The following is a 22,591-nucleotide window of genomic DNA, read 5'->3' on the forward strand; positions in this document are numbered from 1 at the left end:
TTTTAAGGGGTTTCCTCAACAAGTATAATCCTTTATAAGAGGCTAAACAGTTGTTTACTCTTATAGAGGAAGAAAGTATCTATATTATATTTCAAATTTTTCTTGAATAAAGAAAGGTTTTTGTTCAATTTGTTCATCCAAAATCTTATTAAATCTCTCTTTTAAAGCCATTCTAGGCGATCATGGGTAAACATATGCATAAAGATGCAAAATTGGTGAAAATGGACTAAAAAATACATAATTTAAAGTAGTAGAGGTGTAAAAATCATCCAAAATTTGCCGAAATCTGGTTGGAGGACTAAAACGAGCATTTTTTAAAAAGTTATAGGACTAAATTGATAATACTAAAAATTAAAAGACTAAAATAAGAAATGACTAAAGTTGGAGAACGAAAATTGCCTTTAACCCTTTAATACTAAGTAACTATAACACTCAAGACAATATATTTTAAATATGATTAATTATATCGACACCTCTTATCGGACATAATTTTTTTTAATTTTTATAAAATTATAAATACATCAAAATAATCTATCAAAGAGTGCATCTGTTAGATTTTGTCTTTGAGCAGTATTGATAAAAATTACAATTATAGTTTTAAAAAATATATTTATAATTTTATAAAACAATGAGAATACCTCAATTTCATATTTAATTTATCCTTTAAAATAAAACTATTTTGATATCATGATATACTCTATTTTTTTGGGGGGAGGTGGATTCAATGTTCTAAAGAAAGGATAATAAACTCGTTTGAAACTTATCATAATTACAATTATTCTTTTGTATGGGTCTATTTATTAAAAAAACATTAAATTCAAATGATATTTATAAAATTTTAAATAATAAAAAAAAATTTATAATTATAATAAATTTCATATGAGCCCTTTATAATTTATCCCAAAATAAATTATCATTCAATGGGCATAGAGAATTGAGGTCAATCACATTTTAATCCAGATTTTAGTAATCTCTAATTTTTTCATTTTCCTTGCAAATTGTTCCCAAGTTAATTGGCCTGTCCAAATGAATGGCGGTCTCACATAAAATAAAACACACGTCAGATCAATTTGAGAAGAAAAATTAACCCATTTTTCCTACCTAGATGACAGGTGATTGGTTATATAAATTAGGAAATTGCCCATTTTTCTTTTTGTTTTTAATGATTTTCCCCCTAATTTTGGTGTATTTTGATTGCTAAAAAGATGAGTGCATTTCAAATAAGACCGTCGTTAAATTGGATGGCAAAACTGACAAAAGGATTAATAATACAAAAAAAAAAAAAAGATCAAAATTGAGAATACGGAACATTATTAGAAATCAAAATCTTATTATGTAGGTGCCAAAAATTTAATTACTTGAGAATTGGTGAAAAAACTCATAAAAATGATAAAATATCCTTCCAACTTGGAAATTGCAGTCTCCTCCTCTATCTCTAATCTAATCCAAATTTGCACCGGCTGGAGCTGGAGTCAAGAACAGAGCTCCTCTTGAACTGGAAGCGTGCGTGTGGCAATCTCTTCATAGCTTCGGGTGGCCATCGACAATGGCTTTCTCTTATGCTCTTATCACCTGGAACCCTTTATTCTCACTCAATTCCACACCCACTAGCAAAAAATATACCACTGGTTCCTTTCAGGAACTCTCCACTCTCAACAACCGAACCCAAATTTTCAGCTCTCTGCAATATAAACATAATTTTTGTAGTGGGAGTCGATTTTCTTGGAAATATGGAGAAAGTTTCAATCTTTTGGCATTTTCATCTTCAAATGGGAACTGGGTGGAGGTAGAGGCTGGTGCTCGTAAAGAGTACGAGGATGATGAGTTCATAGTGGTCAATTTTTACCGGTTTGTGTTTATCCAAGACCCTGAAGAGGAGGTCTCTAAACACCTCTCCTTCATGCAGGTATTATTCCTAATTTTTCATGTGTGTTTTTTGATGGTTTTTAATGGCCACTATGTTATTATGTAGGTCTGTTCTGCTGCAATGTTCTTGGTTCTCTTTTCATTGATTGTTATTTATAGTGTACTGAAGGTTTTGGTCACACCCATTTAAGTTAGTTGGAAGAACTGCATAGAAATCTCAGGGAGAATAATGTATATCATCATTGTCTGACTTTATTGCAAGGAAAAAGACCAGTTTCTTGTAGCACAGGATTTTGAGTTTATTGCCTACAAGTTGGCTTTCAGAAAGTAATCCAACAGTGATTCCGACCAATTTCGAATCCAACTTCATTGATGTTGTTTCTCCCAGATGATTCTTTGTTCGGTGAATTGAAGGAAGATAGGAGATAATTCATGTATAATTTGAGATTGTGTTGTTTTTATTTGATATATGGTTTCAAAATCTTCTAATTTTTACTTTCATATGTGGTTCATATGGATACGGGTGACTAACTATATTCCTTTTGATACTGATAGGGTCGTGATATACATGGTCGTATATACTTGAATGAGCAAGGGATTAATGCACAGGTATTCCTTTTCCTTTCTCATTCTTCTCCGATCTTTCAGAAACATTAGTTTCTTGTTTCAAAATTCAAGTATTTTTTGGTCATAAAATATGGATCTGATTGTAGCTGGCTTCATACTGGGAAAGTTAATTCTTCAATGAATATTTCTTATTCAGCATATTTGCTGACCTATTCTTGCCGGACGCTCTTGTGCAGTACAGTGGACCGTCTAAAGACGCCCTTGCCTATGTTGAATGGTTAAAGGAAGATCATAGATTTTCTGACATATTGGTTCAGATCTCTCCAGCTATAAGTGGCCATGCTTTCCCAAAGTTGAAGCTGCGGTACAAGCCATCACTTGTACAGGCAAGCTACTATTCTATAGGTCCTCCTCACCCCTCTTATATTCTGTTAAATTTCCTGAGTCCATGCAAAACGATTTTCAGGGAGAGTGATGGGTCATCCTAAATTATTGTTTTTGTTTCACAATTTTAGTGTAGCTGTTCTAGTGCATTGTTCGTCCTTTAAGGAATTTATGTCGTAGTAACCATCTTTGAACCTATATTTTGTTCACAGTTGGAAGAGGGCATCTCACATCTCCCTTTGCTTGACCCTTCAATGCGTGCTACACCTCTTACACCATCTGAATGGAGAACCAAGCTGGAGGCAGTAAATAAGATTGACAATTCATTAAATACACCGAAAACCAACTGCATTCTACTCGATGTGAGAAACGGTATAATTCTTTTAAACAATAGCTAAGTTTTGCTGCTTGTGTCCATCTATTGAGCTGTTATATGTTTCATGCATTTTAAATTTCTCTTTATTTGCAATCCTTTTAGGTTTTGCGTACCATGAATTGTTTAAACCACTTCAAAAGTTATTGTTTTCATTTGTAATTAAGACTTCGTTTTTTATTTTAGCCAGTAATAAAGCCTTTGTAATTAGGTTATGAATGGGATGTCGGTCACTTCCGGGGGGCACAGCGTCCAGATGTTGATTGCTTCCGAAGCACTTCGTTTGGCCTATCTGAGACAGAGGCAAGGGGCATCTTCTGATATGCTATTGAATCATGTTCTGAATGGTCGTATCACTTCTACATCCATGAAAAAGTTATCATCTTATCTATGTGCAGTAAGTTGGGGGTGGCACACCTAAAATTGTAAATATGTCAACTGTTACTAAAATTCTGTGATCTAAACCACTTTATAAACTGTGAAATGTTGGCCGCCAACGTCATTTCAGGATAAGAATGACTGTAAGATAATACTGTGCATTTACCCTTTCCCAATTCTCAGAATCGGCTGTGATAGCTTACATCGAAATACTTTTGATCCCAGTGGAAAGTAAAGCCATAAATGTAGATACTGTTTTCTACCTGTCTTAGCATTTGCTTCATTTTTCTCCCTTTTGTTCTAGAGTTGAAATTGCGAGTACTGTCTCATTTTTATGCACTATTGTTGTCATGGATATGATCCATTTAGACTGAGAAGTTTTATTCCTGCTTAGCATAATTATTTTGGTCAAATATTCTCTTAGAGATGACTACTAAACATAACTTGTACTAACAGGTCATTGCTTCGGATCCTTTAGCTAATGTTGATCAAGAGAAGACCGATATACTGATGTACTGTACAGGAGGGATTCGCTGTGACGTATACTCCACAATCCTTAGGTCGATCCCTTTAATGTTGTTTTAACTTGTTTCTTGTTTTCTTTTATATTTTCCTGTGTGCATCTTTCAGTTTGCTTCCGAACATAAACTCACTCAGTTCAACTTTATGTGTACATTTGTCCTCCTCTTCTTGGACTACAAGTATCATACAAAAGCAATTTCAACTAACAGCTATGTTCTAAGGTCTATTTTCCCATAACAAGGATGATATAAAGGCTGCATATATATATATATATACATATATATATATATATTTTCATATTTTGTTCCAAGGAAGGAGTAGATGGTTTGGACTAATAGGCTTCTCATTGTCAGGCAACAGGGGTTCAAAAGATTGTATACTCTAAAAGGAGGTGTTTCTCATTATCTTGAAAATGAAGGTTCGGTTGGATGGGTTGGAAATCTATTTGTTTTTGATGCACGTCTTTCTCTACCACCTTCGGCCTACAAGCCGGAAATCAGTGCTGCGGCAAGTGGAGAGCAAGAAGTGTCCCATTCCTTTGCTAAATGCTACATATGTGAGTCTCAAGTATCTGAGTTGAGGCATCGCAACTGTGCAAATCTTGATTGCAACCTACTCTTCCTGTAAGTCTTCATTTTCCTAAGAGAAACATCCCACTAGTTTTTGTTTTTCGTAAAAACTGTTTATGATGAAGCCAGGGTTTAATAGACGTGCATGACACAAGGTTTGGTTGATTCTGGTCCCATTCTACCCTTCAAGCGATCTTTTTACTTTGCAGATGCTTCATAATGATGACGACTAGGTGTTTGATTTCATAGTAAAAAAATTGACTTTCTAGTTTCCACAGGCCTTTTTTCTCCTTAATAGCTTGTAGTGACAATGCCCGTATACCTCATTGCAGATGCTGTTTGAAATGTGTGGATGACTTCAGAGGATGCTGCTGCATGAAGTGCACGTCTGCCCCTCGTCTCAGGCCTGTACTACCCGGGCACCAAAGATATCAAAAATGGCATACGTATCGAGATCTTGAGTTGCAGAGCAGGTGAAGATTAGTACTTTTGGACGTGGTGTTGAAATTCATTTGGAGACAATAGAACACGAAAGTAATGCCTGTGCAATTACCTTGCAATCAAGCATCAGAACAACACAGCCATTTCTTGCTTGATATTTACAGGATGACATTTTGCGATGGCTGGAACGACAAGGCATGAATCTTGGGAGTTTTGACCTCAAACCATACTCAGATGAGTTGAAGTTGATGCAATTAACTGTGTTATACTATTCTAAGATTGTTAGATTTAATCGGCAACCATGAGTTCTTTCGCTCTTGTTTAGAGACTCTCATTTTAGCAGTTTCTGAAGGCGAGCATACTTTCTTCTAATCTGCGCGGTATCCTCCTCCATTTTTTTCCTTTTATTTTTTTATTTGTTACAATGTCTGTTCGTTGTATGATCGATATTGTAAACTTTGATTGAATGTAAGTTGATAGATGGAAATTGGTTGGTGATATGTTATGATTATATGTTGATCATGAGAACACATATTAGAGATCAGAGATGGTCTGTTGGTTGTAAGATCATTCTCCTCCTCTGTGCTTTTCATTTAGCGCTGAAGAAAACATAAAATTAAGTCACTTTATGTTTGTCGTTTCTCGAGTTGTTAAGTATAATAACAAGCTTCCATTTTTTTTTAATTTCTTAAATTAAAATTTGAAATTTCAATTTGAGGTTAACTTAATTAAATTAAAATATCAAATATAATATTTAAAGATACCAGTTCTTGGAATTAGCATGATAGTTTTATTGTTCTTGTTTTATTTTTTTGATAATTTATTTTAAGAAGCTCAATTTGAATATTCTCATAATTTTTTGTAAGTAATTATTTCTAACTATCTTTACAATAAAATTATTTTATTATTTAAAAAATTATTAGTTTTTCACAATAATAAATCTGCAATAAGTCTATACTAATTTAGGACTTAAGAAAGCGATTCAAAATAAATACATTTTTTTTAATTTTATATTTGCTAATTAAGTAAAAAAAGTTCAATTACCAATTGTTGGGAGACTGATTCATGTCCAAATCTATGATGCTCAAGTCCAACAAAAATTTTGAATACCTAAGTCCTTATTATATTTTATACTACTAGAATGATGATTTGTAGTTCCTGTGTGTATAATTTTTAATAATGCTTTTTATTTTTTTGAATCTTATAATTTGTTTCTTTATATTAAAATTTATCATTGCTGTTCAAATTCACATACAAAAACTGTTTGGTCATCTTTTTAAAATACAATAATTATCAATACACATTTTACTCAATTAATAACAAAATAAATACTAATATGTTATTTTAATTTCAAATAACAATAAACTTAAACAAAATAGGAGTAAATTTAAATTTTTAGTACATTTAACAAGTCTGTATTTGGATTAAAATGAATCTCAAATTCTTCATAACAAATTCTTTGAACATGTTTGGATAACTTTAAATTTAAAGAATCCATTTTAATTTTGAACTATATTTTATGAATACGGATGGAATTCAAATTACTTTCAAATAGAGTCATTTGAAATCTCTCGTTCAGATTTAAATTTATAAATTCAAATACACTGGAGAAAGTAAAAACTGCGAAAAGAGATATTGAAATATATAGTAAGAATATTTGCTCCATAAGTTCGAAAGTTTCAAAGTGATCTATTGTTTGCTTCACAAATTCAAAAGAGATTCTGAATTTGCATTAAAAAAAAAAGGCTTTAGCCCTTGAACAGAAAGATTCAGAGTTTTTTTTTTTTCAAAAAGAAGGGGAATTAGAGTCATTTCTAGATATTATTTAAATTTATAACAAATTTATTTGTTCATATTATTGCTAGTATTGTAATTTATTTATGAATTTTGTGTGAATAATTATATTTTGAATTGAAAATTTGCTATAATAATTTAAAAGTATTAGCAAATTTTAAGAGCATTAAATATAATTTTTCAAATTTTGAAGAATTTATGCATAATTACGTTAAAATATGGTGGAGGAGAGTTTATCCCTAATTTTTATAATTCTGTTGAAAAACAGTGAATGTTTGTGGATTAATCGCTAAAGTATTTGAAAACGCAATTTCTATAATTCAGAAGTCAATTAGCGGAGCGGAATATCCTTTACCCGGAACACCCCTGTTCCACTGGTGGATCTCCGGCAGGGGACAACCGCCTCAACCGGTGGCGCGCCGCCTTATCGCGCCCTACTTAGAGAATAAGCATATACTAATTCATAGCATACGCATCAATTGAGTTGAAAAAACTCATATAGGGGAGCCCTAACCCTAACTGCGACATGAATCAGAAGAAGAAGAAGAATAGCAATGAACAGCAGCAATTCGAATACTGTGAGGTCTGTAGATTAAACCAAAACCAAGGCCGCCGCCATAATTACTTCCCCAACCACAAAACCTCACTCGCCACGCTCCTCACACGCTTCCAATCCAAGCTCACCGACGTGAAATTCTTCCTCAAAACTCCGATGCTTCTTCGCCCTGAGCACGCGCACCAAAATCGCCTGTGGTGTCCGTTCTGTAGTTGCGACATTCTGGAGCTCGATAGCCACTTTGCTTGGTCAGTAACTTAAAGAGTTTTGTTTGCTTCATTGTTTTCAATATCGGAATATATAATTGTCGTTGCTGTTGCTTTGTTTGATTTTTTGTTTGAGGTCCTCAGTGGAAATGCGATTGAGCATTTGGCGAGCGTGGAGCATTGGAAGAGTGTGAAGGGATTTATGTGGAAGTACGGAGGCGGAATGGACCGCCTCGACTTGTTTCGTATTTCTGAGGTGGATTACGCCAAGGTAAATTATGCTGATTACAACTTTCCTTGACGAGTAATTTGATTAAGCCAAGTTAATTTTGAAAACCGCAACTTCGGTTGATGCATAATATTGTCTGTAATGCAGTACCTTATTTTGCTGGCGTGTATACTCCTAACATATAGAATGCTGCTTGATTTCCTGGAGTTCAGCAGATTATTTGGAGTTCTAATATTAGGAAATTTTGCAACACGACATAAAAGCACAAAACACAGCATCTCTAGCAGCAGAACTTGAACTTCAATTAAGGATATATGTGGTTTTTATTGTTGATGAGATGATAAACATTTATATCTAACATTAGGAAACTGTAGGAAGTTTTGTTTTACGCCCCTACGCCATACAATTTATCTATAGCCTTTCTTTCTTTTGTGTTTCTCCCCCTTTTTTGTGGGGGCAAAAATTTGGTGAATTAATATTTTTCTTGTTTATTTCATTTGACTTTGAGAAATTTACTTCTATTGATATATGCTTGATTCTATTGACTTAATTGTTTTACGATCTTTTTATTGCTTCAGATGACTTCATATTTTATGGCACCCTTACAACTCTGTAATGATACTTTAGCCCCTTTGGTTCTGTGTTTGCAGTGGGAGAAAAAGTGCAGGTCATTGAAGACTGAAGCTTCTAAAGTCAAATCAGTTGTACCTGTTGTTGAACCATTGAATAATATCCACAATGAACTGAATGCTGACTGTGTTAATAGTTTTCAAGAAAATAATGTCAATGTTCTTAATTTTTCCGTTACAAATGGTGTTGTGCCTTTACATAGCTATACGAATGAGAGAGCTCAGGTATCTGGTTCAGTATTATCTTCTCTATCAGAGGCTGGTCCTTCTTTACATAATATGTCTGGGGGCATACAAGTGAGACATGCAGAGTACTTGAAGAATTCAACAGGTTTTCTTTGATAGATTTTATCTGTAACTTATGGTTATTTTATGTATCTAGGTGTGGTTTCATGTATCACACATTTCTGCAGGATTGCAGATGGTCTTGCTAATCTATTTGTCTTATATGCCTACAGATTACATGGAAAATCGTCATTGCTCCAATTCTCTTGCAAGGGAATCTTCATCCTGTGGTTATCTTACTAGTGGATCTGTAAGTTTACTCTTTGGCATGATTATTAGGCTATAATCATTGTACCTTACTTTGAGAAGGATTCTTGGTGGTCACGCATAGTCGTTTCCTTTGGAAATGGCGAAAGGTTTTTGTCCTTTGTTACATTAATGTTTCTCAAGCAGGTTTACCCAGGAGTAAGAATAGCTAATGGAGAGGACATATCTCTGGGTAATTTGTTAATTTGCCTTGTGTTTTTCGAAATTCTTGTCTTTATTTACCTCGTAAATCTCTCGTGCTAGTTGTATTGTATTTTATTTATGTCACTTCTTATCATTGCCTTTCTGTGATACCTCTTCCTTGCCTTGTTTATATCTTGCTAGCTTAACATAGTGCTGCATGTTTCATATGTGTTTCTGTTTTTTGTACAGGTTTCCCAAAATTGACGCAAATTTCTTCTACATCTCAAGAAGGCATTGAAGGAAATGTTCACACTGGAGCACCTCCACCTTGGTTTGATGCGACAAAAGGAAATAAGCCTGATCTTGCATGGAAACCAGAACTGAGGGGTCATGTTTCGTCTAAAGCAGGGAAGTCCTCAAAATTGAACCAAAGACGTGTTGGAGCTGCTTGGGCAGAGAGAAGAAAACTTGAATTGGAGTTGGAGAGTAAAGGAGGACATGTTAATAACAATTTTGATGCTAATTGGCTCCCTAATTTTGGTAGAGTTTGGCAGTCTGGCACGCGAAAAGAATCTCGAAAAGAATTCCAGGCGGAGAATAAAGCAACCCACAAGGCTGATCATCAATCAGAGATGCTCATGCCATTACAGCCTTATATCAGCAAAAGAATGGTAAGATTTGCATATCAGGCCCTGTTTATCTTTATTTCTTCCTCAAGTATGCGCCTGATGAGGCTAACTGCATATACTTATTCCGGTATTTACACCCCAATCCCTTTAAGCAATTCTGCTTCATCTGCATGTCTGATGAAGCTTTGACATTGTGTCCATTATCTTGTAAGTGGGGTGTGCTCATTGAGGTACTAAGTTTTATATGATTCTGCTGGATACGCTAAATCGTAAGATTGGTTTCTCTTTCGGTAAATTTCTCGGCTGACTCATCTGTCTTTTTGCTGCAGCGTAAAGATGCAAGTGAATGATAGTTTTGACCAACAAGTTCAACATCAAGCAATTGTGTCAAGAGAATCACAGATGTAACAGCTCTATCTGTATCTTGTTGAGTTAGCTTAGGTAGTATTCTTTTGGAGAGGGAGATGAAGTAGATAAAAACACTATTGAAAGGAGCTGCATCACAGCATATATCCTGAAGTTCAAAATTGTAGCTCAATCAGCATTAGTTTTGTCCAAACGGTTGATGTGTTTTTCAACGCCCTACTACTTCTAACAAAGACACGAAGAAAATGCATGTGAAATTTGATAGTCCCCAACAACTGTTATATGTATATCCACGTTTGCTGGCCAGATTACTGTAAAATTGAACTAGACAAACATTTTTATGAGTAAACTAGAGGATAATGTGATAGTTTGGCAAGTATGGATGTTTTCTTCTCTAACTTTTTAATGATCAAATTGCAACTATTGATGTTGCATGAGGTTCAAGGTCATGGAACACGTTTCCTACATTTACATGGTCCTAAATTGCCCAAAATGTCAAAGGAAGCAATGTCCGTATTATAAGTGTGGTATGATGTCATTTAGCATTGAGGCAAGGACATTAATTGGCATTTAGAATAGTCATGCGGGGCCCTGACTGAGATTATATTTTGTATGCAATAGTACCTTGAGTTTTGATACAACTTATATGTTAAACTGTGTAACTGCGTACGAACATGGCCTTGGGATGTAACCTTTACCAAAAGATCAGGTTGGATCGTGCAGGATGAATTTATTATATGATAAATGTATTATTTACTTTTTAGATTGTACACTAATACTACAACAAAATTATTCCATATTTTTAAATATTTGTTTAATTTTATAATTGAACAGGTTAAATTGCATTTTGAGTGAGAATACAATTATGCAACCTTGGGTCAAATAGAGGGTTTCTTGATTGTTCACGCCCATAGTCATGAGAGGGTGAAGAAGTGGGATTGGAGGAAGAAAGAATTTGGGGTGTATTTGGAGCCACAAGTGGAAGTGTGCAATGCAGTGGAAATGGGATGAATAATATCTTTAAATTGAGTCGAAACAAACATCCCAATTCCCCCTCTATACAAACATCATCCATTTCCGTCTGGGGCTGTGGCTGTGGCTTTCGGCCTCGTGACTAACTGCTCAACTATTGGTTCAACGCCTTCCACGACATCATCTAACAACTGTCCTCCCTCTTATTAGTCATAAAGATCAAGAGAGAGACAAATAGACATCCAGATCTTTCCTTTTAGAGAGAGAGAGAGATACAAAACAATACTCATCTGGAAAAAGATTGGAGATAGAGTGCAGAAAGGACACGTGTCAAGGACCCATTTCATTTCAACCACAGAAGCTCCCCACTGCCCCACCACCAAAGATTCTTTCTCCCTCCTACACCTTCTGGAGTCTTCCCTTCCAATCTTATTACACAAAAAACCAAACATTACTATATTAGGAAAAATAATAAATCCAGCATTTATCCTATGTGGCTGCCTCCTCCTGTTCTTGTTCTTCTCCTCTCTTCCTTTCATTTTTTCTCCTTTTTTTGTTGATCTCCATTTATTCACCACCTCAATCAAAATCTTGGCCTCTCTCTCTCTCTCTCTCTGTGCATATGCTGCACTCGATAAAGAAAATCTCTCTTCTCCTTTCACACACTTCTCCTCTCTTATTACACAAAAAACCAAACATTACTATATTAGGAAAAATAATAAATCCAGCATTTATCCTATGTGGCTGCCTCCTCCTGTTCTTGTTCTTCTCCTCTCTTCCTTTCATTTTTTCTCCTTTTTTTGTTGATCTCCATTTATTCACCACCTCAATCAAAATCTTGGCCTCTCTCTCTCTCTCTCTCTGTGCATATGCTGCACTCGATAAAGAAAATCTCTCTTCTCCTTTCACACACTTCTCCTCTAGTGTTTTGATAGAGCAGAGAAGCGTGTGGTGGCTGTTTATATTTTCTCGAGCTGGATTTTTATCATTCGTTCGATCCCATTTTATATTTTTGGTATCAGCGGTGACTGGAGCTATGGTTGCTGAAGCTAAGGTATCTGCTTTCTTGGAATCCCATCCCATGTTTTTCTTTTCGATTATTTTGCTTACACAGTTATGATTTATGGTTGTTATCTGCATTGCTGGCGTGGTTAGGAGAAGTAATGAGCTCTGCTTACTTGTTTATCTATGTTCAAGAATCTGTGCAAAATAGTGCTCTGCTATTCTACCTTTCTTTTTTTTGGGGGTGGGGAAAGGGGATTGGAGTTCTGGTTTATTGACTCTGCTTTTCTTGCTTCTAGTCGACGCTGAATTATGCTGTGAAAAAGTAATGGAGTAGTACAGATTGTTTAGGACTATGTGGTTCTATAGGATTAATAGTCTGACTTCAGGTGAATCTTTGGTGTACTTTTGTGGAACCTGCTTATATACCACGTTCTTACTTTCTGGAAATGCTCACATTCCCACAAGCACAATCCGTGTTGTTTTGCTTTATTTCTTTTCTTCTTTTCCTTTTGTGTTTTTCCTTTATGTATTCCAAGTACCCGTTTGTGTCTGTTTGGTCTCTTAGAATGGAATGAGTCTGGTCTTGGTTTCATCGTTACCGGGGAGATCGTAATCATGTTACTCGACTTGGATAATGAAACAATTAATTAATCCATTCTTTTTAGATCATCGAATTTTCAAGTGAGCTGTAAAGGAAATTTATTGTTTCGTGTGTCATAAACTCTATCCAAGAAATAAAATGGCTCTCTGTTTCTGCAGTGTCACTGCAGTCACCGAATTTAGTTTACTGTAGCTGTCAATTTTTACTGCCGCTTAGTTTTTGAGAATGGCAAAATAGCAGCACGGAGATACTTGGATTAGCAGATTATGGGCATTCTTATTCTTAGCTTGACATGATTCATCTGAGAAAAATAGCAGATGAATCTGGAATGCTCTCAGTCTCATTAAAAGTTCTTACATGCGCTCACTGCTGTTAGGAAGTCTCACATCGTTCAGTGGTTTAACATAACAGGAACAAGTTGTAGCCACTAGCGAGGATGCATCTTTTATGGTTAACTCACAGCTGGAATCTGTGGCAGGTCAATCAAAGTCCTTGCGTTCTAACGGAAGTAGTTATACACTGAAGGTATCTTGCACTTTCTTGATCGTATCACTTGTGTGCTTCATTTAAGAGTTATTGCATAACCAGATGTCTTTATTCTCTATATTAGGTGAGAAAGCCATACACAATCACTAAACAGAGAGAAAGATGGACAGAGGAAGAACATCAAAAGTTTCTTGAAGCTTTAAAGCTGTACGGTCGTGCTTGGCGCCATATTGAAGGTGAGTTTGGTGTAGGGTGGTCAAACACTGGCCTGAAATATTCTTCTCCAAGCTTCTATTTCTTTTATCAGAATAAATATTGTTCTACAGAATGATAAAGCTTTCTAGTAATTTGTCGTTGTTATGCAGAATATGTAGGCACCAAGACAGCCATCCAAATCCGGAGTCATGCCCAAAAGTTTTTTGCTAAGGTTTGCTACTAATCAAAGTGTAGCCCGCATTTATATCTGCATTTGGTTGCTAAGGTTAGACCTTGTTACCTAAAAACAAATTCATTTAATTTTAGGTTACCCGGGACTCAAGCATGGATGCTGAAGGGTCTTTGGATCCAATTCAGATCCCTCCTCCTCGGCCCAAGAAGAAACCTCTGCATCCTTATCCTCGCAAATTTGTTGATCCTGTGAATAGAGAAATCACAGTTCCTAATCGACTGGAAATATCTCATTCTCCTGATGCATCTGTTCCTGAGAAGGACAACTTATCTCCTACTTCAGTTTTGTCAGTGGTTGGCTCTGATACTTTAGAATCCACGGTTGCTGAGATGCATGAATCTTGCCTTTCACCAGCTTCATGTTCTATTGATGCACCCTCTACCTGCTCATTACTTCCTGAGAGGGATGACGAATACATAACATCAGAGATATCTGCTAATGAAGAGAATGGGTTTCGTTTATCAATGAAAACATCTTCCAATTTGGTCCCAGATAAAAACTCACCCATGGTATTCTACTATTCTTATCTGATCAGCCATTGAACCTGATATATATTCATGTAGATTTGAATATTAATATATATTTGGCCTTATGGAATTTTTTTGTGTGGGTGCAGAAACTCAAATTGTTCCCTCAAGAGGCAGAATGTGCTATAGATTCTCCACAAGCTGAAGAGCCTTATACAAGGATTAAACTATTTGGAAAGACAGTTATGGTCAGAGATGCTTCAAAACAGTCTTTAGAAGTTGTGGAGAATTCTCAATCATTACCACCTGATATCATTGATAAGAAGCTTGACAATAATGCTGATGAGCTTGTTAAGGATCGGGCATTAATATCAACCAGCCAATATCTAGAAGATACTGTTGAATGTGATTCGAAAAGTGTAATTCCTAGCAGCTTACCACAGCATCCGCTGAATAACATACATTGCCATATGATGAACGTGTTTGGTTTGCCTTGGTGGATGTGGCACCAGGGTGTGGTATACCCGTCTGCCTCATCTTGCCAGGAAGTTGCCTCACAGAATGCTGAATGTTCTCTCATTGGCAAAGGGTTAGAAAGTGAACAGCTTCAGCTGAATGGATCTTTAAATGGTCCAAAAGCTCCAATTAGTGAAGCCAACACTGAGAACCGAAATAATGAAGCATCTGAAGGAAAGCATTTGTTTGATACAGGGAAAAAGGAACCTGCAAAAGGTTTCGTGGCATACAAGCGATGTTTGGCAGAGAGGGATGGCAGATCATCCATGTCTTTGCTGCAGGAGAGGGAGGGCCAAAGAGCTCGTGTTTGCTCTTAGCACATTTTCAGCAGAGTCCTACTTCGTTTAACCCTTAACCTGTATCAGGTGATTGCACATGCAAGTCAGTAAAGTCAATCCATGCAGAGTTGCAATTGTGTAAAGAAGACAAGTCTTACTCTTAAGCTAATATAGGTGGTTCCAGGATAGAAATATCCGTGCTTGCAAATGACGACTTTCTTGATTTATGACCGGGTTGTCGCCATTAATTTTAGACAGTGATGTATGGTGGATGTCTTGAGCAGGAGCTGCTTGTTATAATTTAATTTCTCGCAGCTCATTGATTTACTTCTTGGTACATTTGCAGTTCTCTTGCTAGAAGATGAGTGAGTTGATAATTTTACATTTGTAACTAAACTTCTTGTTTGATGTTTTTCTCAACAAATGGGGAAATACACAAGTCTTCATTTTCCCAGATATGTGATATGATTCAAACTTGTAATTCCACTCTTTCAACGACTATCAAGGGTTTTATAGATTACACCGGAAGAGGTATCTCTCATATTCTAACATTTTTCCTGTAGATTAAAAATTGAAGGTACAGAACGTGAGGAGAATACCAATGTATACATTACTATAACTTTATGCAGAAAAATAGCGAATTGAAGATCCGATACTGATCTGTATCATCCGCTGAATCACAGGTGACCAAAACATACAAGAAAATCAGTTCAAGGTGAGTATATGGGAACAGAGGACTATCGTCTTGTTAGCAGTAGTGGCGGTTTCTTGAATGCCATTGTCAAGAATAGAGGCTTGGTACTTTCAGAACACCAGTTCAGCTCTAACTAGGGTTCTGGCTGGATCCTTGACGAAGCTCAGCTCTAGATTTTGCGACCTCAACAAAAATAACTCGACCATCCAGGAACTGCAGATAAGTTGCAACAGAAATTATAGCAGTAACTTTGAAATATATTAAAGCAAGAAAGAGGGGTGGGAGATTTGCTACAAGCGTCTTACAACACTAGAAGCATTTTCATCTGAATGTCAACAAACAGAGAGGGTGGTGGTCTTATAGGACTCAAATAGTATTCTCGATAGACACTCAGAAAATTAAGTTCATCTGCATCTTGATCATACACTCCCTGTAATGTGCAGGGCACACTAAGGAGTTGCATTCATAAATAACAAGAATATGGGCATGTGATAAGAGTATACTGACCTTCCCATGCATTCCCTCAATAGCTTTCTTAGACTCCTCTTCCGTCGCATATCTCAAGAATGCAAAGCCTCTCGGCCTATTTGCTATTTTATCCATCACCAAGTTCACTACAAGAGTCAACACATGCTTACACAATTTAGAATCACTGAAATCCAAATTTGCTAAGGGGGCTTTCATTGAAGAATTCGTAATAAATTTCTGACCTTCCACAAGCTCACCAAAGTTCTTGAATGCATTTTTTAAGCTCTCGTCCGTCGTCCTAAACGAGAGTCCTGAAATCAGAGACATACCAAACCACGCTAAGAACAAAGTGGCAAACTCAATATAAAAATTCATTTCCCAATCGCCATACCCACAATTGATATGGATGCTAAGAAGAGTGATTCTGATCAAGGTACAATCACTGACACACAAAGCATTGCATGAATGTAAAATAACCTCATACTGAAGATGTGCCCATATTCTTATTTTCAACAAATATGCCACAAAACTTTGAAACAAAGTTAACCGGAAAAGGGAAAAACAACAAAATTGCTTCTTTTGGATAAAACAAACAATAATGCAGTGATAAGTATTGAATTTAGCCTCCAAATTCTAAGGGTTTCCACAAAATAAACAATATCACAGAAAATGAAATTGAGTGAGAGAGAAGGAGCTGACCACTAACGAAGAGTCTTGTTCGAGATCTCGGCGGAGAAAACGAAGGCGTAGACGAAGAAGGAAGACATGAGGCCACGTGGGAATTACAATTTTGGAGTCGATATGGAAGATTGCTGCGGGCAGACAGCAGAGGGGCAGGTGGGGAGTGAAGACGCCTTTTTGTTTCGAACTTCGATAACGTAACTGGTGGAGCCGCCGCCTGCGGTGATGGCGCCAGAAAACCATGTGGAAGAATGCGGTGGTGGAAAGTGGTGCTGGCCATTTTCTCCGGTCTGATTGCCTTCGTCTGAAGTGAAGCGATTAGCATACCAAGGATTTTTAGGTACGTTTGTTGCAGAAATCCCTCAACCTTCGGGAAATATCACTTAGGTCCCTCTGAACACATTTTCAAAATTTTCATTTAGGTTGTCAGATTTATCCACCAATAAATTACACTTAAATCGATTCTAAATATATAAAATTATTTTTTTTATTTTTCTTATAAAATTACTTTGCATTTTCCTAAAAATTCAATATTTACAACGGTACGCATTTCGTTAGAATTTAATTAAAAATAATATTTTTAATAAAAAGATATATTAACTTTTAATTTGACGACTCATTCATCACCCCATATAATTTATTAACATAATTAGTTTTTTCATTCAATAATAATACAGAAATAACATTTCATTACAATAAACTATTTTTACTCTATATATATATATATTTACATTTGCCCCTTACAACTTCCAAGAATTAGAATACTATTATGATATTTTGTGAATAATTTATACTAAATACTGAATGATGTAAAACTAAAAGTATATGCATTTTTTTTTCAATTGGTGTCAATAATTTTTTATCCAAAACATAATAGAAGGGGTATAGTTATAGACAGACAATTCTCAAAGGGATATAATTTCTCACTAATAAAATATAGTAAAAAAAAAATTAGAAAAGACCGTCGCCAAAATAAAATAATAATTAAAAGAAAAATAGTAATAGACAAAAAAAAAAAACCTATAATGAAAAATGAAATATCCTATAAAAGTAGAATTTCTTATAAAAATCCAAAATAAGAGAATTGGGAAATTAAATTTTTATTAACATTGGATAATTGTTTGTACATCACCAAAAGTGATGCATTTACCTATAAATACATACTCCATGTATTTCAAGAGACAAAATCACATATGAAGTAAGTGGAAAGAAGTCTAAATTATAGATTGATCCCATGATTGTGTGGAAACACATTATTAAGTAGAAGAAAAGAATGCATCAAATCCATTATTTTCCATTGCTTTTTACATGCATATTTAGGCTGCCACCTCCCGTTTTCTTCATACTTGCCTCTTCATGCATTCTGTGGTTTCAATCGAGCTCTCATCTTTTAAACATCCCATATAGCTTCAGCAAGCCATAGATGATGACTGAGGTAGAGATGCAAAGACATAGCCAGTGTCCGGCACAAGCTGCACGAGTTATTCTTGAGTATTCGGCATTCTGAATTCTCTCTTGTTTTACATCTTCAATCCTGCTTATTCTTGTTGGATCAGTTGCTATACGCTATAACTAGAATGGATCTGTGAAGGAGAGTTTAAATCTCATCGAATACATGCCTTGGTTCTGGCTTCTTTGTTTGTTCTGATGCCGGTGGAGCTGAATCTCGTGCCTTTGGTTTTGGTGCTGGCTTTGTTTCTTTTTCTGCTGGTGCCGGTGTTGGTGCCGCTGCTGGCTCTGCTTTGCTTTCTTCACCAGGGATAGTTGAATTCTTGGCCTGTACCGTTCAACTTGGATTCGTTAAGACATGGATATTAGACTTCCACTTAGGCATCCTATAAAAAAATTCTTGAATGAGTGTAAGTGTAACTTTCCAAATGAGTGGTTTTTTGTAATATGTTCAAACTTCAAGAACTTCTATGTGATTATATCACTAAAACTTATCTGGCTTTGCTTTCATTAAGAGAGTGGTAGTAGTTCAGTGAACCTACCAGCTTCCTGAACTGGAGATTGTAGAACACATCAATGTATCGTTGCTTCGATTGTTTCTGCTCTTTGTTCAACTGCTTCCAGAATCCATAGGCTAATCCCATGTTCAAGACTTTGTTTGCATAGATCTTCCATGTATAGCTGCCACACAACAGGATAGTGTATATTATATTGTTAGACATGTCTAGAAGATATATACTAAAGAATCTTGGATGTGATTTCTTGCAAACGGACCAATCGTTTATGCGTTTAAGGCCTGCTAGAGACACTCTATTCCAATATCTACTATCCCCCTTGCATTTCTCAAAGAAATCAGCTATCTTGTTGCTTGATTCATCACCATTGTTGGGGTCAATGTGGAAGCCTGAGATCCCATCGACTATAATCTCTGCTGGCCCTCCTTGGTTCGTGGCAAATGTGGGCAGTCCACAGTTCATGGCTTCGATAACAGTTAGGCCGAATGCTTCATATAATGCTGGCTGCACAAAAGCTCCCTTAGTGTCTGCAATAAACCGATACAGCTCACCGTTCCGATATCTGTCAGTTTGAGCTGCTATCCATCTTATATGACCCTTGAGTTGGTATTTATCAATCAAGGCATGCATTCTCTTGATCTCAGCCATTTCTTCGCGGTCTTGTGATTTGGATGGGTCGAAGAATCCTCCTACAATAACGAGGTTGACTAGGTTTCGAAGCCTTTTATTCTTCCCGTACCACTCAGTTAATCCAGTAATGTTCTTGACAATATCGAATCTTGCCATTGAGAAGATGATTGGTTTCTTTCTGTCTGCAAGAAATCCACTGTTCAAGAAACACAAGGTTTTTCAGTTAAATTCTATTCAGACAAGTTTGGTTTTGTCACGAGCCAAGATTTGGTGTCTCGGAGCAAACTGATGGATTGACTTACATGTGCTCCTCAGTGTCCTCCTTACTGAAGAGTAGCTCCTCAAGGGCAGGTTGAAATTTGGTGAATCGCTTCTGTTTCTCCGAGAACGGAAAGTAGACAGACTGATCAGCTCCAGGGGAAGCAATGTTGAACTTTGGATCAAACACGTTGATGCCCGAAACTACCCTATGAAGCCCTGGCATCGTGAACGCCACATGGCTTTCATATTGTCCAGGCCGATTCTTGCTGAAAAGTTGAAGAAGATCCGTAAACAGAAGCCTAACAATGTATATAACTCACAACTATTAAACGTAATAATAGTAACCTTCCAGCAATTTCTTGATATGTGCTGGTAATTATGAAATCAGCAGCATTCATTGCTATCAGATCAGCAGTGAATTGGCAAGAGAAATGGTATTTTGAATCTAAGTCCCTCCACTTGACATCTGAATCTTCATATTTGGTCTTCTCCAGAGCATGAGCAATTGTTCCCTTGGAACAAAACATGTATTCACTTAGATTTTCATTGCTTTGACAAAAGATGTAGCATAGAAGTTGATAAAAAATACCCACAAGAGTCACTCCAAGTTTGCTAGCCACTAAAGAGGCAACTAAGTTTCCGTCCGTGTAGTTCCCGATTATAAGGTCTGGTTTACCTCCCATCAGCTCAAGGATCTTTGCAGTAGCATCCTAGTCAAATGGCAGAGACAGGAAAAATGGTTAGTCTATGGTAGGAAGCTTGTTTACATATAATCAATCCTTACGGAGAACTTGCCTGAGAAAACCTTTCCAAGTAAGGGTAGATGTCAAAACGGGAGACCCATGGTCCAAGAACTCCTTTCTCAGTGTTAAATGGAACCCTGAGGATGTGCGAATGCTTGGTATTAACAATAGGCTCCATTTCTTGATTGCATTTGTTCCCTTTCGCATCCGGGATTAGACGAGTCACCTGCACACATATGCAGTAAATACCTTGAGCCATCTCCAAGTTTATATGTAAAAAGCAATCATGGGCAAACTTTTATCAGCATTCTCACCACAAGAATATTGGGCTTCACATTCAGGCCTTGCTGCTTTATCCTTAACAGCAGCTCTTCTTCTAGAGCTTTGACTTGATCAAGAATGTAAACCACCTATTCGACATTTTTCGTGCATTTGAAACTCTACCCTCAAGTACAAACTTCCCATTTGCAAAATCTTTATTGCAGTAACTAAGTACTTATAACCAAACGGAGACCACGCACCTGGCCTCCAGTATCAGGCAAACCCAGGACATCTGCTTGCCCAAAGTAGCCATGTATGGAGAAGATAACAATGTCGTATACAACAGGAAGCCTGCTGAAAAATGCTTCTGTGTTTATAGGATCTGGTGCTTGAAGCATCTCAGATAGTATCCTCATTGTTTGTCCAACTCTTTCTGCATTATCCCCCCACCCTTTCTCAAAGCCCCATTCTTTAAGCCTGGAATGTGCAAACAGTGGAAGTGAATGAACTAAGTTCGATAATGATGTTAGTTTTGTCAGATCATTAGATTGATAAGGAGAAAGGGACTAAGTCAAAATGTCATTACTTCTGCTCAAAATTCTGGTAAGGAGTGTCTTTCGGGAGGGCAGATATGAAAACTTCTGCGATCACCAATGCTTCTTGGAGTTTTTCAACAGTATTAAGAGTCTCATTGATCATAAGTTTCTGCCGATTGGGATCCAGAGAACAGGCAACAAAAAGATAATATTAACGTTTCCTGAATCAGTTGTGTATTATGAAATCTTCGATTTTCCTACCTCTCCATTACGATCAAGAGTGAGCAGGTAATCAACCAAAGGTTTTGCACTCTCAGTTTTCCCACCGAGCATTGAAGTCATGAACTTTGAGATGTAGCCAAGTCCATTACCAATCGAAGACGAGAGAGCCAGTCTTGGAACTCCAACATCAAATGCACCAAAATCTATCTCCAATGCATTCTCATCCTTTGCCCTGTGTACACACATTACATTTCAGATTTCAGAAACACCTCTTAGAAAAACCAATGCAAATCTTACTTATGTTGTTCAACTACTCACCACTTGTCATCAAAGATCATTTCCTTGAGCTTCAAGTAATCAGTCGACGTGATTATATCCACAGAAAGACTACCGGCATCCACCTTGACATAGTCCCAAACCCCGGGGTTGTGCCTGATCGCAAAAGCAACAAAAGGCGGCACAACTGCTGCTTCCTGCTTATGTTAAGTTGCAACATCCACAAATCTTCAGACCCCATTTCCTCTAAGGATGTCTTTCAACTGAAAAATGTAGCCAAAACCAAAGGATCAGCTCACCTGTGTTGAACTCAAGATATCACCAAGTGAACTTTCCAAAACCTTAGCTCTTTCAACCTTATCCTCAATGGCTTGCTCCACCTCATCCTGTAACTGCTGGAACTTCATCAGCCTTCTTCCCATCCCAGTAAACCTTCACAATTTTATCCAAAACCCCAACGACAACCTCAAATGTCAGCCTCAGGACATTTCATCTCAAACAGAGTTTCCAAATTGTAACAACACAAGAAAAACTAGTCATCAAAATACCTGTCGAAACATCTCTTCATATGGTATTGGCTCTGCCTCAAGGCATCAGGCATTGTATCCACTGCAGCAACTGAAGCCATTGAACTGATATATGAAAAGCGCAAAGCTGTGATTGCAAGCTGAGAATTTGTGGGGGTTGTTGGCTTTGAAGAAGAACAATGGAATTGTTTATATAGGAGAGAAATGGGAAGTGTAGACATGCAAGTGAGAATATTTTGGAGAACTGTTTAGCCAATGAAAGTAGAGAGAAAAGAACATTCTTTGGGACTGATTGTGGGGAAGAGAAAAGAATTCACTTTAAGAAGTAAATAATAAGCAGATTTGGATTTGTTTTTGCCAAATTTTGAGAA

General features: G+C 36.6%; 5 protein-coding genes across 6 annotated transcripts; 3 read left to right on the top strand and 2 right to left on the bottom strand.

Annotated features, from left to right (window-relative positions):
• On the top strand, nucleotides 1,368–5,655 carry LOC105168536 (rhodanese-like domain-containing protein 8, chloroplastic). The gene is made up of 8 exons (XM_011088663.2): nucleotides 1,368–1,906; nucleotides 2,422–2,475; nucleotides 2,670–2,819; nucleotides 3,030–3,189; nucleotides 3,402–3,493; nucleotides 4,025–4,128; nucleotides 4,444–4,713; nucleotides 4,992–5,655. Exons 1-8 carry the CDS (start codon nucleotides 1,547–1,549, stop codon nucleotides 5,134–5,136), a joined length of 1,335 nt encoding a protein of 444 aa, XP_011086965.1. The 5' UTR covers nucleotides 1,368–1,546; the 3' UTR covers nucleotides 5,137–5,655.
• Nucleotides 7,206–10,663, top strand: LOC105168537 (TITAN-like protein). Its single transcript, XM_011088664.2, has 7 exons — nucleotides 7,206–7,698; nucleotides 7,801–7,927; nucleotides 8,536–8,845; nucleotides 8,973–9,049; nucleotides 9,193–9,238; nucleotides 9,439–9,860; nucleotides 10,148–10,663. Exons 1-7 carry the CDS (start codon nucleotides 7,421–7,423, stop codon nucleotides 10,166–10,168), a joined length of 1,281 nt encoding a protein of 426 aa, XP_011086966.1. The 5' UTR covers nucleotides 7,206–7,420; the 3' UTR covers nucleotides 10,169–10,663.
• On the top strand, nucleotides 11,880–15,415 carry LOC105168539 (protein REVEILLE 2). Of its 2 annotated transcripts, none has more exons than XM_011088667.2 (6): nucleotides 11,880–12,210; nucleotides 13,158–13,287; nucleotides 13,373–13,484; nucleotides 13,614–13,675; nucleotides 13,771–14,205; nucleotides 14,313–15,415. In XM_011088667.2, exons 2-6 carry the CDS (start codon nucleotides 13,210–13,212, stop codon nucleotides 14,994–14,996), a joined length of 1,371 nt encoding a protein of 456 aa, XP_011086969.1. In that variant the 5' UTR covers nucleotides 11,880–12,210; nucleotides 13,158–13,209; the 3' UTR covers nucleotides 14,997–15,415. The 2 variants fall into 2 exon arrangements, with proteins under 2 accessions (XP_011086969.1, XP_011086968.1); XM_011088666.2 differs by having other exon boundaries at nucleotides 11,881–12,210; nucleotides 13,174–13,287.
• Nucleotides 15,447–17,156, bottom strand: LOC105168538 (glycine-rich RNA-binding protein 4, mitochondrial). Its single transcript, XM_011088665.2, has 4 exons — nucleotides 16,819–17,156; nucleotides 16,362–16,430; nucleotides 16,159–16,265; nucleotides 15,447–15,864 (listed from the first exon to the last, which is right to left on the bottom strand). Exons 1-4 carry the CDS (start codon nucleotides 17,123–17,125, stop codon nucleotides 15,781–15,783), a joined length of 567 nt encoding a protein of 188 aa, XP_011086967.1. The 5' UTR covers nucleotides 17,126–17,156; the 3' UTR covers nucleotides 15,447–15,780.
• Nucleotides 17,891–22,374, bottom strand: LOC105168540 (sucrose synthase 7-like). Its single transcript, XM_011088670.2, has 15 exons — nucleotides 22,242–22,374; nucleotides 21,993–22,125; nucleotides 21,736–21,890; nucleotides 21,457–21,649; nucleotides 21,246–21,364; nucleotides 20,920–21,136; nucleotides 20,713–20,808; nucleotides 20,451–20,624; nucleotides 20,249–20,365; nucleotides 20,001–20,167; nucleotides 19,697–19,921; nucleotides 19,024–19,590; nucleotides 18,792–18,930; nucleotides 18,420–18,577; nucleotides 17,891–18,334 (listed from the first exon to the last, which is right to left on the bottom strand). Exons 1-15 carry the CDS (start codon nucleotides 22,319–22,321, stop codon nucleotides 18,184–18,186), a joined length of 2,691 nt encoding a protein of 896 aa, XP_011086972.1. The 5' UTR covers nucleotides 22,322–22,374; the 3' UTR covers nucleotides 17,891–18,183.

Source organism: Sesamum indicum, linkage group LG8 (assembly GCF_000512975.1).
Source record: "Sesamum indicum cultivar Zhongzhi No. 13 linkage group LG8, S_indicum_v1.0, whole genome shotgun sequence".
Classification (NCBI taxonomy): Eukaryota; Viridiplantae; Streptophyta; class Magnoliopsida; order Lamiales; family Pedaliaceae; genus Sesamum; species Sesamum indicum.

What these genes read in the sequence shown, in the direction of transcription:
- LOC105168538 (XM_011088665.2), bottom strand. Translation starts at nt 17,125, where the DNA reads ATGCTAATCGCTTCACTTCAGACGAAGGCAATCAGACCGGAGAAAATG. An exon ending in AACAAGACTCTTCGTTAGTG is followed by an intron (nt 16,431 to 16,818) that starts GTCAGCTCCTTC and finishes CTCTGATTTCAG; the next exon opens with GACTCTCGTTTAGGACGACG. An exon ending in CTTTGGTGAGCTTGTGGAAG is followed by an intron (nt 16,266 to 16,361) that starts GTCAGAAATTTA and finishes TGACTCTTGTAG; the next exon opens with TGAACTTGGTGATGGATAAA.
- LOC105168536 (XM_011088663.2), top strand. Translation starts at nt 1,547, where the DNA reads ATGGCTTTCTCTTATGCTCTTATCACCTGGAACCCTTTATTCTCACTC. An exon ending in TCTACTCGATGTGAGAAACG is followed by an intron (nt 3,190 to 3,401) that starts GTATAATTCTTT and finishes CTTTGTAATTAG; the next exon opens with GTTATGAATGGGATGTCGGT. An exon ending in GTATACTCCACAATCCTTAG is followed by an intron (nt 4,129 to 4,443) that starts GTCGATCCCTTT and finishes TCTCATTGTCAG; the next exon opens with GCAACAGGGGTTCAAAAGAT.
- LOC105168540 (XM_011088670.2), bottom strand. Translation starts at nt 22,321, where the DNA reads ATGGCTTCAGTTGCTGCAGTGGATACAATGCCTGATGCCTTGAGGCAG. An exon ending in CTCTTGATCGTAATGGAGAG is followed by an intron (nt 21,365 to 21,456) that starts GTAGGAAAATCG and finishes CCCAATCGGCAG; the next exon opens with AAACTTATGATCAATGAGAC. An exon ending in TACCAGAATTTTGAGCAGAA is followed by an intron (nt 21,137 to 21,245) that starts GTAATGACATTT and finishes TGCACATTCCAG; the next exon opens with GCTTAAAGAATGGGGCTTTG.
- LOC105168537 (XM_011088664.2), top strand. Translation starts at nt 7,421, where the DNA reads ATGAATCAGAAGAAGAAGAAGAATAGCAATGAACAGCAGCAATTCGAA. An exon ending in CTGAGGTGGATTACGCCAAG is followed by an intron (nt 7,928 to 8,535) that starts GTAAATTATGCT and finishes CTGTGTTTGCAG; the next exon opens with TGGGAGAAAAAGTGCAGGTC. An exon ending in CTTATATCAGCAAAAGAATG is followed by an intron (nt 9,861 to 10,147) that starts GTAAGATTTGCA and finishes TTTTTGCTGCAG; the next exon opens with CGTAAAGATGCAAGTGAATG.
- LOC105168539 (XM_011088666.2), top strand. An exon ending in CCCAAAAGTTTTTTGCTAAG is followed by an intron (nt 13,676 to 13,770) that starts GTTTGCTACTAA and finishes ATTTAATTTTAG; the next exon opens with GTTACCCGGGACTCAAGCAT. An exon ending in CAGATAAAAACTCACCCATG is followed by an intron (nt 14,206 to 14,312) that starts GTATTCTACTAT and finishes GTGTGGGTGCAG; the next exon opens with AAACTCAAATTGTTCCCTCA.